Below are 15,863 nucleotides of genomic sequence, written 5' to 3'. Positions count from 1 at the left end.
TAACCAAATACAGAAGAGTTCCTTAAAAAGCCAATATGGCATTTAGTAGTCTAAATACTAAAAAGCTCTCTTCCAGTCCCTCAATCCTCTGCAGATGGGAAAGAAGTCACATGGAAAGAGTTGATGGCACTTCATAGCAGGTCAACTGCACCAATAAAATTGAAGAAAGGTTAACTACGAAACAAGACGATAAAAATAAAAATCATGAAGAAGAGTGATAGGGCAACAGATTGCTTGTGAAGTTGTTTGTTCAATTCCACTATCTGATGCCTTTTTAAATATTTTATTTGGCTTAGCATGGAGACAGGACTGGTTTTAACCACTTTGAAAGCATTTATTGAAACAGGGATCTCATGCTTTGGCTGCCCCATGTCCATCACATGAGACCATGGCAGGTAGTTTGAATCTGCTCTCTTCATCAAACTTTCCAATATGACAGGCACTAAGCACTTCAGAATTACATCATAATATACTCAGTGCAACTGTTTGGTTGAGCAGTAGCACCACACATTAAAAGTGGCCCTCATGTGTCATAGAGAACTATGGACTGAGGCACTCCCACAGATTCTCCTGGGAGTTTGCACAGCACAAAAGCATAACCTTGGAACCACACTGGCTGAAAATTTATTTGGTGAAGCACTATCCCTCTCAGCAGACTTCGTGCTCCAAGAACCTTCAGTTATGCCACCAGACATACTGGACTTGGTTGCATGTTTTAAGAGTCACATAGCGTGCCTTCATATATCATCACCCCTCCCGCACTCATTGCCTAAAGTCTTAGTTCACAAAGTACTAGCAGACTGTGACTTCATAATGGTAAGAGCCCCACCCCCACCTCCCATACCTCAATAAGGCCCCCACAAAGTGCTGCAAAGAAAACAGGAAATCCACAGCTGTGTCTGCCATCTGACTAAAACCCTTGTGGACACTTCAAGAGTCTCCTGCTAACAATGTCGTATTTTTGACTTTTATATTACAACTGGGCATCTGTGAGTTTCTTCCTGAGGACCTCCAGATGAAGCTAATAGACAATGTAATGGAACTGTTCAGCATGCCTTGTTTTTTTGTGAAGTATTTTTGATTATGAAACATCAAATGCCAAAGTATTTGTCTTCCTAATACATCATTAATATTACACTTATTGTTTCCTATAATCACTGTCTTTATGAAATGTTAACTATATCTGTATTTTTTAAAATAAGTTTGATCATATCAATACTGTAAACATACCTTTGTTAAGTGAAAGGTCAATGTGTTTTATATTCTCTGAACTATGACTTTCTGTATCACTGCACTTGTTGATTTGTGTGTGAAGCAAGCAGGAGTCAGTCTGAGCCTAGCTGAGTCATGAGTCAGTTGTAGATGTGTGATGGCATAGATGCTTGCACTCTGGTGTTGCACAGTTGTAATGGAATGGGGTGCAAGTAGTCACGATGGACTGTATTGATTATTGGTTTCTGTAAATGTTTTCTTTGAATTATGCAGAGTGTTTTGAATATTATGAAGTAAATGAGTTGACACACATTATAAAAATTGAAGTGAAAATAGACTACCTGCTTTATTATTACATTTCAGTGTACATATATGAAAGCAACAACCCATCCCTCGTGTAGGAAGTGAGATCATCACACTAGACAACCTGCCAAGGAAGAATTATACATCATCAACAACGAAAGTTAAGTAATGTATACAGTTATTGACAGAAAACTGCTCATTTTGTATTATTATGCAAATGGTCACATTGTTCATAAATGCTCAATTTTGCATACTGTTTGTTGGTTGTGAGATAATCAAAGCCAACAGAGTGAAGAGGCCGGTTAAAACTGTGACTTCCTTATCAAAGGCCAGCAAGCTGACTGTTAGACTGCAGATGGCTCCATTGCATGGTACTTTCACAATGTTTTCAAATTGCCACATTACATCAATACTGCCACTCTCATCTCCATTGAAGGTGTCCTCACAATCATGGCACCATGTTTACATCCGATGAACCTCACACCATCACCAGTGCCACCCAGCCATGGCAACACACCCTCCATGCTATCATCCCCCGGACACTACTGCACTTTCATGTTACAGCCAACACCATCGCATACTGGCCTGCCTCCACAATTATCACAAGTATGCCATGTGGCATACATCGCTGTCTGATATCCTCAATGTTGCAAACAACAATGCAGCTCTTTGGCAGTCAGCCTGATTTCTTTATCCTGTTCAGTTGCTTGTGCAGTGTATGTTTGTATTTTCAACAAAAGTGTTACATGAACTATATAGATGGAGTGATTGTCTCCTATGCCTTATGGGTCTACATGTTTATTAACTGTTCCTAACCTCAAAATGAACTCTCTACACCAGTATCAATGCTCACTTTCAAGCTGATGTATGATTAACACTGTGAACTAATAGCAAGAAAAATTATAAGTAAGACTAATGAAACTCTCTCCATAGAAGGAATTGTTGATTCATTACTTAAATATCATGAAACTTTCTTCTCTTCTGGTAAATCCTATTCCTAAATTGTTAAATGCATTTCCTGTATATGACCACTATCTATAAACAGTCTTTGTATAAACGCTCAGAATGCTGCTGCAGTGTACAAGATTATGAAAATTTAGTACCACTAGTTCTATGGATTATGTAGTATTTGTAAATAGAACAATGTAAAGTCATACCAAGATCCTTTAGTTCTTTCCAGTTGAGTTCTTTTCCTCGGTCATAAAATCCTCCTCTTTCAAATAAAAGTTTCAGTAATGCTATTGGTTGCTGTGTACCGTATTCATCAACCTGAAAGGTGTATAATTATCTCTTTATTTTTGCTTCTAGATTATTACTGAGTAAATGTCTTAAAAAATCATGCTGTTCAGTAATGCAAGAATATGTGAATTTGTGCACTTGCATGCACACACAAAACATGCAGGCATGGGCGAGCCCCCCCCCCCGCCCCCTCTCCACACACACACACACACACACAACACACACACACACATGTGCCTGTGCTTGTACACTCTGTTAAGTGATCTAGCAAAGTATTATATGAAACTAGCAAAGACTGTAGAAATCCACTGAAGTTATTTGATCATTTTTAGTGATTCTTTGTAGCTACATACTTGAAACCAAAATATGATCAGTACATTTTATATGAAACCATAGTGGCAGTTTCTTGACATGTAACAGATACAGCATTTATGTCAATAAAATTCTATAATAAATGAACAAATAAATGAACAACTACAAGTTTTGATCTGCCCTGCACATCATTGCATGTCATTCATATCACTGTTGACAAGCTGCAATTTGCACCAGTTCTCAAGAAGATCTGCACAGCAGATCAAAACTGGCAGTCATTAATAAAAGAAACTGAAATCCAGATGGTGTTTTGTCATTTATTATAGAAGCTGTGACCATCATTTCTGAGATATGAGTCGATCATGGAATAAAACTTTGCTTCTGTTGATGCTGGCATGTGTTAAGTAATGACAAAGGTCACCTGTCAACTAGATCTGCTGAAGAGCTATGTTCACATAACTCTTTGGAGTATATGTCCTGTTGCTGTTTCATTCAAGTGTTAAAGATGGAATACCATTGCTGTCATAACAAAAATTTGTTTTGGATGATTTAGCATCCACAGTAATTCATCAAAACTTGATGAATGTTTATGAATAATATGTTCTATGTTGGATGAATTCAGATGTGCTCATACTTCTCTCCAAAATGACATATGCAAAGCAAGTCCCTACACTGACAGATGAAAACATTTACAAACTAGACAATATTATATTTGATGACTGGCCATTGAAGACAAGTGAAATAACTGATGAAATAGGCCTGTTAGGAAAGAGAATATGGTACATTGTAAATACAGGATAAACTATGACAAATTTTTTTGTAATACAGGAGCCATATTTGTTGAACACTGGGAAAATGCAAATGCAAAAATGGAAATCTCAGCACTGTTTAGAATATTTAAGGATAGATATGTTGTGTACCAAGCAAAGAGGTGTACACAGCAAATACCAAGAGGGGCTGACGCCACATAGGCACAGCCATTTACTTGGCACCTCCCTATGCTGGGCAGCAGCTTCCAGATTGCACACACAAAAATTGACCTTTTCCTGCTTCTGCACCACTTCCTTTAACACGTTGTATACATCCACTGGCAGAGTGGGCAGCCAATAGAGAATGTTCTCAACTGCATACTACATTGCTTCCCCCCCCCCCCCCCCCCCCCCCCAGGGGGTCCACAACTCTTTTGTGGATACATGCGTAGCGAGCACGGGACCCCGAGCTAATGTGGCCTTCCTTCCTTTCCGGGCTGCATACCTTCCCTTTCCGCATCCTTCCCCATCCCCCATCTTCGCCCCTCCTCCCCTCACCTCTGGCTCTTTCCTTCCCTTTCTCCCCATCTGGGAGAATGGTTTGTGCCTACGTCCGGAGATGGACGCTCGAAAATGTAACGCATTCTTCGCCTTCTTTGCTTGTCTGTCTTCTTCCTTCCTTTGTCCTTCTCTTTTCCTTACCTCTTCTCTTTACCCTTTTCTCCGCTGCGGCGTTTGAGACCTCTCTTCTTTCCTTTCCTTTCTCTTTCTTCCTCCCTGTGCGTTTCTGAAGGCCTACCCATGCATTTTTGTGCGTAGCCGGTGACGGGGTAACGCATAATTCCCCACCCCGGGTAGACAGGTACATACCCCCTGGTAACGGCCAGGCCCAGGGAGGGGTGATTACCTGAGCTGATACCTTCCGAAAGTGCCGATTGGTCCCACCGTCCGTTTGTCGGGAGGTGTGACCTGAGGTGTGAACAATCACCTAAGGCGGGAGTGCCCTCAGAGAGGGCCCCACAAGGGAGGAGCGCGCCATCGGAGACGCCGGTAATCATGGGGGATTCTTCCGCAATGGTTTCCTCACCTTCCACTATGTCTGCTCACAAGCGTAAGTATACTGAGTCTCAGCCACAGACGGTTCTTCCATCGTTGCCACAGTTCCTTGTTGTTTCTCGGTCTGACAAAGGTCACGACTTCTCCATGGTCAACCCTTTCATTATTCAGAAAGGTGTCGACGCAATTGCAGGTCCTGTAAAGTCTTGTTCCAGATTACGGAATGGCACCTTGTTGTTAGAAACAGTCAGTGCCCTCCAGGCACAAAAATTGCTGCGTACTTCACTGCTCCACACCTTCCCTGTCCGGGTTGAAGGGCACCGTGCTTTAAATTCCTCGCGTGGAGTCGTTTATACACGCTCCCTCGATGGATTGTCTGACGAAGAAATTCAGCACTACCTGTCTGACCAAGGCGTAACGGCTGTTCATAGAGTTATGAAAAGGGTTGACATGAACATCATTCCAACCCGCACTGTCTTCTTGACATTTGACAAAGTTCAACTTCCATCGAAAATCAAAGCAGGCTATGAGATAATTTCCGTTCGCCCTTACATCCCAAACCCTACGCGTTGCTATCGGTGTCAGCGGATCAATCACACCATCCAGTCCTGTTCCAATCCGGCCAAATGTGTTACATGTGGCAAGGATGCCCATGAGGGTGCTTGTCCATCTCCATCCCCTTGCTGCGTCAACTGTATGGGTGACCACGCTGCTTCCTCTCGAGATTGCCCCGTTTCTAAGGACGAAAAGCTCATCCAGGAAATCAGAGTGAAGGAAAAGGTGTCGACCTTTGCTGCTTGAAAATTATTCGCTAGTCGACAGCCCACCGTGCCTCAGACAGGAAAATACAGCACTGTCCTTGCTTCTCCTCCTTCTGTGTCGCCGAGGCGCACTGCTGGCGGCCGATCAACCGGCCGATCGCTGGTGGCAGGAGCTGCTCCTGAACAACCTATGGATCAGGATCTTCTGCCTTCGGCTGAATGCCATTCCATGCTGTCGGTCGCAAGCTCTGAGCAGTCGTTGAGTTGACAGCAACCTTGGTCACATTTCGTTTCCAAGATGGCGGTGAAAAAAGGTTCACGAAAATCGAGTTCCGCGAAAAACGTAAAAAAGAATGAGTCTCTATGTATTCAGCGCAAAAAAAGTATCGTTGTTCGACCTGGAAAATGTTACTGCTGCAAAGTTAAAGCAAAAAACGCAAATGAAATCATTACAAGATCAAAATCTAGTGAAAAAACCGTAGCAAATGCAAATTCAGTGACATCGACATGTAAACATTGCGATGATTTTCGTCTTGTATTAACTGCAAAAAACAGTGAAATCAGTGAACTTAAAAGGACTGTAGCCTTATTGGAGAAACAGCTGCAACATCTTGGCTGTAAAACTCAACAAACAGAGCATGGTCTGAACCTGGAAGAAATATCGACTACGAGTGATGTAATCAAAGGAAGAACTACTGTGGAAACCAGTACAAAACTTGGAAAAAATAAAGTAAGTGCATCAAATAGTTATAATGACAAACGTGATTCCACAAACAATGTCAATCAGGAACATATGAGTCCAGATAATAATTACAAACAACAACAGCCGTGCACTGTAAATTTTTCGCGCATGGCGCATCCTAAACAAAGAAATGTGATTAAAAAATCAGTCGACTGGCCTCAAGTGTGCAAAAAAGAACAAAAAGTGTTGATTTTTGCCAATAATCATGGACGTCAGATAACAGAAAAGGTAGCAGATACACAAACTAACCCAAGTGTCCAAGCCTTTGTTAAACCAGGAGCAGGCATTGCTGAAGTGACAAAAACAGTGGTAAAATCGTGTGAAAACCTTAACCCAAAAGACTGTGTCGTAATTTTTGCAGGTGCGAATGATGCTGCCAGAGATAAAGGTAGTGAACTCATCACTGTTCTTGAAAGTGTGCTACCCAAATTAGGCAACACAAATGTAGCTGTTGTAAATCAACCACACAGATACAACCTTCCTCCTTGGTCACGTGTAAATAAGTTAATAGAAAGAGTAAACAAAGAGATAGATACTGTATGCAAAAAGTTTCTGTATGTGAACTTAATAAATGTAAGCACGTTAGACAGGTCCATGCACACCAGCCATGGCCTTCATTTAAATCACAGTGGGAAACAATTTTTGGTTGAAGAAATCTGTCGTCTAGCAAATTGGAATCACAATAGGCCTAATATAGAAGCAGTCCAAAGTACTTTGGACAAATGGGTCATAAAGAAAGATACAATGTCTTATAAAAAGGGTGAAAGGCATTTTTTAGGGAAGTAGACTGTATCACAAATAAATGTGATGCAGAATTAAATTGCAAATATAGACTGAAGATTGTACACCAGAATGTACAGTCATTAACAAACAAAGTTGATGAAATAAATATACTCCTCAATAGTGAATGGAAAGATGTTTCAGTATTATGTTTTTGTGAGCATTGGTTACAAAATGAGTATTTTCAGTACTTAAAAATATTACATTTTAACCTTGCAAACTGCTTTTGTAGAATGGAATCAAAACATGGGGGAACTTGTATATATGTAAAAGAAAATGTAGATTATAAGAGTATAACATCTGTTTGCAAACTTGGTTGTGAAAGAGACTTTGAAATCTCAGCTGTAGAGTTAATGTCTGAAAACACTATTATTTTATGTGTGTATAGATCTCCTGTTAGCAACATAAGTGTTTTTTTCAAAAAATTGGACCTTGCTTTAGGCAAACTTAAGACAACTGGGAAAACAGTGGTACTATGTGGTGATTTTAATATTGACTTTCTGAGCCATAGCCCTCACAGGGAAACGTTTTAAAATATTATAAAAGCCTATAATCTTTGTCTTACTATTAACTCTCCAACACATGTAACTAAAACTAGTGTCACTCTCCTTGATCAGGTATGTGTAAACATGGACAAGTTTACATCAGAAAACTTTGATACCGGCTATAGTGACCACCTTTCGCAATTACTGACCATACCTGTAAATCACATTTCGACCAGTATAGAAAATGTTATCCATAAAAGGATTTATAGTGGGAAAAATATTGAATGCTTCCAGTACCTAATCAGTGAACAATCTTGGAGAGAAGTATATGATACCTCTAGTACTAACGAAAAGATGGAACATTTTTTGAACATTTTCAAGCATAACTTTGACATAGCTTTTCCACAAAGGAAAGTTATTTCCAAGAGCACAGATAAATTCAGAAACTGGATTACATCAGGCATCAGAGTATCTTGTAAAAGGAAGCGGGAACTTTTTCTGCAGTCAAAAACTAACAGCAGTCCAGAATTTATTAATTATTTCAAAAAATACAAGCTAGTTTTGAAACGCATCATAAAGGAGGCAAAAATTAAGGAAAATGACAATTATATTATGAAGTCATCCAATAAAACTAAGTCCATATGGAAAGCTGTGCAGGATCTTACTGGGAAGAAGACAACTCACAAAAATATTGTGATATCACATGATGGCAAGAATGTCACTGACCCTAGGGAAGTTGCAAATAGTTTCAATTCTTACTATGCAACTGTTGCTGGGAAATTAGTGAAGGAAAAATTTGGAAATCCACCTAATACAACATGGAAAGAACTTTCATCTATTGAAATAAATAATATATCCATGTTCCTCAGTCCAGTAAGCCCAACAGAGCTCCTAAATACCATTAATTCACTGAAGAGTAAGTATTCAACTGGTATTGATGATATTCCAGATTATATTATAAAAATAACAGCAAGACAAATACTTTCACCTTTATTGGACATATGCAATTCATCCTTATCATGTGGTGTCTTCCCTCAGCAACTGAAAATAGCAAAAGTAATACCCCTATATAAAAAAGGTGATCATCAATGTATGGGTAACTATAGGCCTGTGTCTCTATTGTCAGGGTTTTCGAAAATGATTGAAAAAGTGTTCCTTTCAAAACTAATTACATTCTTCGACAAGAATAATATTATATTTGGATGTCAACATGGCTTCAGACCACAGAGATCAATTGAAACTGCCACTTTCAATCTGATAAACCATGTCTTAAATGCAGTGGACAACCATAGAAATATCTCAGGTTTATTCTTGGACCTAACAAAAGCTTTTGACGTGATTGATTATTCTATACTCCTGAGGAAGCTCGAATGGTATGGTGTAAGAGGTGTGCCAAATCAGTGGATTAAATCATATTTGGAATATCGTTCTCAGGTAACTGAAATTAAGTACACAGAAGGAAATGAACTCCAGGTACACGTTTCAGAACCATGTGGACTAACTCATGGTGTTCCACAGGGCTCCATTTTAGGTCCCTTTCTTTTTTTTGTCTACATTAATGATTTCCCATCACACGTTAGGGATTCTGAACCAGTACTGTTTGCAGATGACACCAGTCTATTGATTGAAGGGAATAATGAAGAAAATCTTACTGCATCTGCAAAAGATATTACAAAAGGAGTGTGTGAATGGTTTACCAGAAACAGGCTAATAGTTAATCCCCAAAAAACTGTACTAATGAATTTCCACACTGATCAAAATAAAAATCCGGCACAACCTGTAATACATATAGATAACCAAAACATTAGTTCTGTCAATGAAACTAAATTTCTTGGGATTCATATCCAGGAAAATCTTAAATGGAATACTCATATCACAGCCCTAAATTCAAAACTATCAAAAATGAGTTATGTGGTAAGAATTCTCTGCAACAGTACTAGTGCAGAAACAGTTAGGGCTGTATACTTTGCTTGTGTACATTCAATACTGAAGTACGGTATCATTTTCTGGGGAAATGTACATCAGGCCATAACAGTTTTCATGAAACAAAACGCAATTATAAGAATAATGAAACAAGTGAGCAGCAGAAAATCATGCAAACCTTTCTTTAAAGATCTAAAGATCCTACCCCTTCCCTGCATTTATATACTGGAAATAGTCACGCATGTCAAAAAAAGCATACTGAGAAAAGAAAACCTTTTTCTTCAAAACAAAAGTGTCCATGATTACAGTACCAGGTCAGACAGTGACATACATGTCAATCATTGTAACACCACATTATGCCAAAAAGGTGTACATCATGCAGGAAGAAAACTTTACAACAGATTACCAAGACATATAAAATCTCTTACTGAACTACAAACTTTAAAAAGTCTGTGACATCTTACCTTCTGAAAAACTGCTACTATTCAGTCTCACAGTATCTTATGCAAGAAAAAATGTAATTTGTATCTTTAATTGTAGAAATAAGTTATCCAGTATTTCAAAAATTTGTAATTATTAACTGTATAGATCCAATTTGTCATAAAAATTTATAAAATTTATGTTTGATATTTGAAAATCCAATAGCCAAAAAATGTTTTCTGTCCAATATCCTGTGTACAATATATGTACTTAAAAAGAGATTTATATGGACAAATAATTGAATAAATAAATAAATAAACATTCCTCCACTTTCTGTTCACCCTATGTCCATTATCCACTGGAATATCCGCGGCATTCGAGCCAATCGGGATGAATTGTCGATCCTCTTATGATCCTACTCGCCGTTCATCTTCTGTCTTCAGGAAACAAAGCTGCGTCCCCATGACCGCTTTGTTGTCCCTCATTTTCAGTCTGTCCGATATGATCTCCCCTCTGTTGAAGGCACTCCAGCCCATGGAGGACTCATGATTCTTCTCCATGATACTCTCCATTATCACCCAATTCACTTAAACATTTCCTTCCAAACTGTCGCCGTTCGTCTTTCCCTTTCTGGATACACGTTCTCTCTTTGTACTGTATACATTCCATCGTCCACACCAATGGCACGAGCTGATCTCCTTCATCTTCTTGGTCAGCTTCCACCACCCTATTTGCTGGTTGGGGACTTCAATGCCCACCACCCGCTTTGGGGATCTCCACATCCTTGTCCACGTGGCTCACTATTGCTAGACGTCTTCCACCAAGTGGATCTAGTTTGCCTCAACACTGGGGTCCCTACATTTTTGTCTGCCTCCACGACAAATTTATCTCATTTGGACCTTGCAGTCAGTACTGTTCCGCTAGCTCGGCGCTTCGAATGGTTCGCCATTGATGATACACACTGGAGTGACCACTTTCCATGTGTCCTTAGACTGCAGCCTCAACTGCCATATATGCGCCCGAGACGCTGGAAGTTTGCCCAGGCCGACTGGACACTTTTTTCGTCTCTAGCGACATTCGATGACCGTCACTTTCCCAGCGTCGACGATGAGGTCACACACATTACCAACGTTATTCTTACAGCTGCGGAATGTTCAATACTACGCACCTCCAAATTGCCCGCCAATTCCTTGGTGGAACGAAGCCTGCCGTGACGCAATACGTGAGCGGCGACGTGCTCTCCGCATTTTCCGCCACCATCCTACTTTGGCCAACTGTATCCGCTATAAGCAGTTCCGAGCACGATGCCGTCATCTCATCCACGATAGCAAGAAGGCAAGCTGGAAATTCTTTATTAGCTCATTTAACACCTTCACTCCCTCCTCGGAAGTTTGGAGTCAGCTTCGACGGTTCTCAGGCGCACCTAGTTTCTCCCCGGTCTCTGGGCTCACTGTCGCGCATGATACATTAGTGGACCCCATCGCAATTTCTAACTCATTGGGTCAGCACTTTGCTGAGATTTCGGGCTCTTCAAATTACCCGCCAGTGTTTCTCCCGAAGAAACGTGCAGCGGAAGTGCGACCTCTTGCTTTCTCCTCTCCAAATCGCGAAAGCTACAATACTGTTTTCTCCATGCGGGAACTCCAACATGCACTCTCTTCTTCTCGCTCCTCCGCCCCAGGACAGGATGGTATCCACGTCCAAATGTTGCTGCATTTATCATACCATAGTCTGCGTTACCTCCTTCGCCTTTATAATCGAATTTGGACCGACAGTACTTTTCCCAGACGATGGCGGGAAGCTATCGTCGTTCCTGTTCCAAAACCTGGAAAGGACAAACATCTCCCCTCTAGCTATCGCCCCATTTCTCTCACGAGTAGTGTCTGTAAGGTTTTGGAGCGTATGGTGAATTACCGTTTAGCTTGGTGGCTGGAATCCCGCAGTCTTTTAACACCTGCCCAATGCGGATTCTGAAAGCATCGTTCTGCAGTTGACCATCTTGTTGCTCTCTCCACTTATATCATGAATAATTTTCTCCAGAAACGCCAAACAGTAGCAATATTTTTCGATCTGGAGAGAGCATACGATACCTGTTGGAGGACAGGTATCCTCTGCATACTGTTCTCTTGGGGCTTTCAAGGTCGGCTACCCCTTTTTCTTTGCGAATTTATGGCAGAGCGCACATTTAGGGTGCGGGTGAACACTACTCTCTCCTGTACTTTCTCCCAAGAAAACGGGGTACCCCAGGGCTCCGTGCTGAGTGTTGTACTGTTTGCCATTGCCATCAATCCAATTATGGATTGTCTCCTTCCTGATGTCTCGGGCTCCCTCTTTGTGGATGATTTTACGATCTACTACAGCTCTCAACGGACCAGCGTTCTTGAAGGACGTCTTCAAGGATGTCTCGATCGCCTCCACTCTTGGAGCATCGACACTGGCTTCCGTTTTTCTCCCAGTAAGACCGTTTGTGTTAATTTTTGGCGATGTAAGGAGTTTCTTCCACCCTCCTTACATCTAGGTCCTGTCAACCTTCCGTCTTCAGACGTCGCTAAATTCTTGGGTCTTATGTTTGACAGAAAACTGTGCTGGTCCTCCCACGTTTCCCCATGTCCTGAATGGTACCTCCTGGGGAGCGGACCGAGTGGTCCTTCTCCGTCTCTATCGCGCCTTAGTGCGCTCGAAATTGGACTACGGAAGCATAGTCTACTCCTCTGCTCGGCCGTCTATTCTTCGGCGTCTCGACTCTATCCACCACCGTGGATTACGTTTAGTGTCTGGAGCTTTTTACACCAGCCCTGTGGAAAGCCTTTATGCTGAGACTGCTGAACCTCCGCTGTCCAATCGGCAAGCAGTCCTTCTGAGTCGTTATACAAGCCATCTGTCTTCCATGCCTGCTAATCCAGCCCATGACATTTTTTTTCGACGCCTCCTTTGATGTAGGGTATGCAGGCCGCCCCTCCTCCCTACTACCACCAGGAGTCCGCTTTCGTCAACTGCTCCATTCTCTTTCCTTCCGCTTTCCTAAAACCTTCTTGACAACTTGGGGTACAGCACCGCCTTGGCTCCATCCCCGGATCTGCCTGCTCCGAGGCCTTTGTCGATTTCCCAAGGATGGTACCCCTTCACTTGTTTATCGTCGGGCATTTGCTGCTCTATGTGCACAAGTGACGGACGCCACATTTATTTACACCGACGGCTCGAAAACATCGTTAGGTGTAGGGAGTGCCTATATTGTTGGCGACACCCCAAATCACTTTCGGCTTCCCGACCAGTGTTCGGTTTATACTGCGGAGCTTTACGCTGTTCTCCAGGCTGTCCACTACATCCGCCGCCATCGGCGGATACAGTAAGTTATCCGCTCAGATTCTCTCAGCTCTCTCCTCGGTCTCCAAGCTGTTTACCCTGTGCACCCTCTGGTCCACCGGATTCAGGACTGTCTGCGCTTGCTCCACTTGGGGGGGCGTCTCAGTGGCGTTCCTCTGGCTCCCGGGACACGTTGGTATCTGTGGAAATGAGGCGGCCGATATTGCGGCCAAGGCTGCAGTCTCTCTTCTCCAGCCAGCTATTCAATCGATTCCCGTCGCCGATCTATGGATCGTTTTATGTCGTCGAGTTGTTCTTTTATGGCACGCGCATTGGTCGACACTTCCCCAAAATAAATTGCGGGACGTGAAAACTCTTCCTTGTGCTTGGACCTCTTTCTCCCGAACGCGTCGTCGGGAGGAGGTAATTTTAACTAGACTCCGGATAGGGCACTGTCTTTTTAGCCATCGACATCTTCTAAGCAGCGATCCTCCCCCACTCTGTCCCCACTGCTCTCAGCTGTGGACAGTAAGACACCTTTTAATTGAGTGCCCCTATTTTAATCCGTTACGCGCCCGTCTACAGCTGTCGCCTGATATATCGTCAATTTTAGCAGATGACACGCGCTCGGCCGATCGCGTTCTAGAGTTCATTCGTGCCAGTGAAATGACGGCAGTCATTTGAAGTTTTTTTTGGGACAACCAACCCCCTTCTGTAGTGGATTTTTAAGCTTTCCTTCTGCTTTTAGTTTCTCCAATTTTATGACTTTCGTTCCCATTGCTGCTGGTTTTCGGTTTTTTACTGCTTCCTAAGTGACAGACCGGGCACTAATGACCATAGCAGTTTTGCGCCCTAAAAAAAAATAATAATATACACTTAATAAATGTTATTTCTTATTGTAACATTTTATTTTTGTAGAGGTCCACAGCATCAACATGTTTTGTGAATGAAAACATGGTCCAGGTAGACTGTATTATTTTTTATTATCTATGCGACTGGCCAATTTCAACCTTTGGTAATTTTCAAGTATGTAGCTTAAACTGGAAGCTTCATTTTACATTATACAAGGTTCAATAAAAATGCTGCTGAAAAGGTGCCCAAATTGATGAAAATATTGCAAAAATTCAAGAGCTTTTGCTCAGAGGCCATTGACAGACAATTTATCAACTGTCAGAGATTAGTAGGTTATCCTGGAACTTAGCTCAGCGAATTTTAACAGAAGAATTTGGAATGAAAAGGGCTGGTTGGTTGGCTCATTTGGGGGAGGAGCCAAACAGTGAGCTCACTGGTCTGATCAGTTAGGGGAGGATGGGGAAGGAAGATAGCCATGCCCTTTCAAAGTAATCATCCCAGAATTTGCCTGAAGCGATTTAGGGAAATCACGGAAAACCTAACTCAGGAGAGCTGCATGTGGATTTGAACCATCATCCTCCTGAATGAAGTCCAGTATGCTAACCACTGCACCTCCTCACTCAGTAATGGAAAGTGTTATCACCAAGTTTGGTCCTTGGGTTCTGACTGACAATCAAAAGGAACATCAAGCGGAAACATGTCATTCTTTGTAAGAACAGCTAGAAACTGATCCAGAGTTTCTGTAAAAGTTCATTACTGGTTATGAATCATGGCACTATGGTTATGACCCAGAAACAAAGCAACAGTCAAGCCAATGGAAGATGTCATTGTCAACCCATCCAAAAAAATGTCATCAAGTCAAAATCAAACCTTAAAACAAGACTGAGTTGGTTTTTTTAATGCCAAGAGCATAGTTCTTTCAGAGTTTGTTCCCCCAGGTCAGACTGCCAATAAGCTCTCTTATTTGGAAGTTTTAAGATGATTGCACCACAATGTTTGTCAAAAAAGACCTAATTTGTGGCAGATAGAAGATTGGTTCTTTCGCCACGTCAACGCACCTGCATACACAGCCATCTCTGTTAGGCAGTTTTTGGGTAAAAATGGCATGGTTCTGCTGCCCCAGGCCTTACTCACATGATCTGGCTCCATGTGCCTTTTTCTTATTTCCATGCATGAAAACAGGCATGAAAGGAACTGATATGACAACACTGTGGCACAAGTCAAGAAAAAAACAAGGAGGACCTGGCAGCCATTTCTAAAGACAACTACAAAAAACAGTGGAAGCACTGGTGGGACAAATGTATTACTTGCAATGGAGAATATTTTAAAGGGTATAAGGATGTTTTGTATACAATTTGAAATTTGAAAATATACAGGCAATGCACAATAGTTTATTGTTTTTGTGCCACATACACACAGAAGGAAGATACATTCCTGCAAGAAGTACCAGCAATATATTATAATGTAAAATGAAGCTGGAAGCTTGATGTACATGCTTGAAATGACCAATTGCATAGATAATTTAAAAAATAAGACAGCCTACCAAGACCATGTTTACAACCCCCAAAAAAATTCATTTTGGGTTCCCATATCTGTTCTGTAGTGCAACCCTATCAAACAAGAGTTTATTTATAACTGTGGGAATCAGCCAGCATAGCTAGGAAACAGCTTATATTATCATGAATGACTGGGCTGAATTAATTGTAGCTTTCAGTTACTACATTCC

General features: G+C 41.5%; 1 protein-coding gene across 1 annotated transcript in view; it reads right to left on the bottom strand.

Annotated features, from left to right (window-relative positions):
* LOC126088335 (dynein axonemal heavy chain 10) overlaps positions 1 to 15,863 on the bottom strand; it is a 1,153,099-nt gene that overhangs the window by 557,124 nt on the left and 580,112 nt on the right. Inside the window, exon 30 of the mRNA XM_049906469.1 lies at positions 2,673 to 2,784. Coding sequence (XP_049762426.1) covers positions 2,673 to 2,784 — 112 coding nt within the window. The remainder of the gene's footprint in view (positions 1 to 2,672; positions 2,785 to 15,863) is intronic.

Source organism: Schistocerca cancellata, chromosome 6 (genome assembly GCF_023864275.1).
Source record: "Schistocerca cancellata isolate TAMUIC-IGC-003103 chromosome 6, iqSchCanc2.1, whole genome shotgun sequence".
In the NCBI taxonomy this organism is placed as follows: domain Eukaryota; kingdom Metazoa; phylum Arthropoda; class Insecta; order Orthoptera; family Acrididae; genus Schistocerca; species Schistocerca cancellata.
Note: the sequence above shows the minus strand (reverse complement) of the source record. Positions and strands in the feature narration are given on the sequence as shown.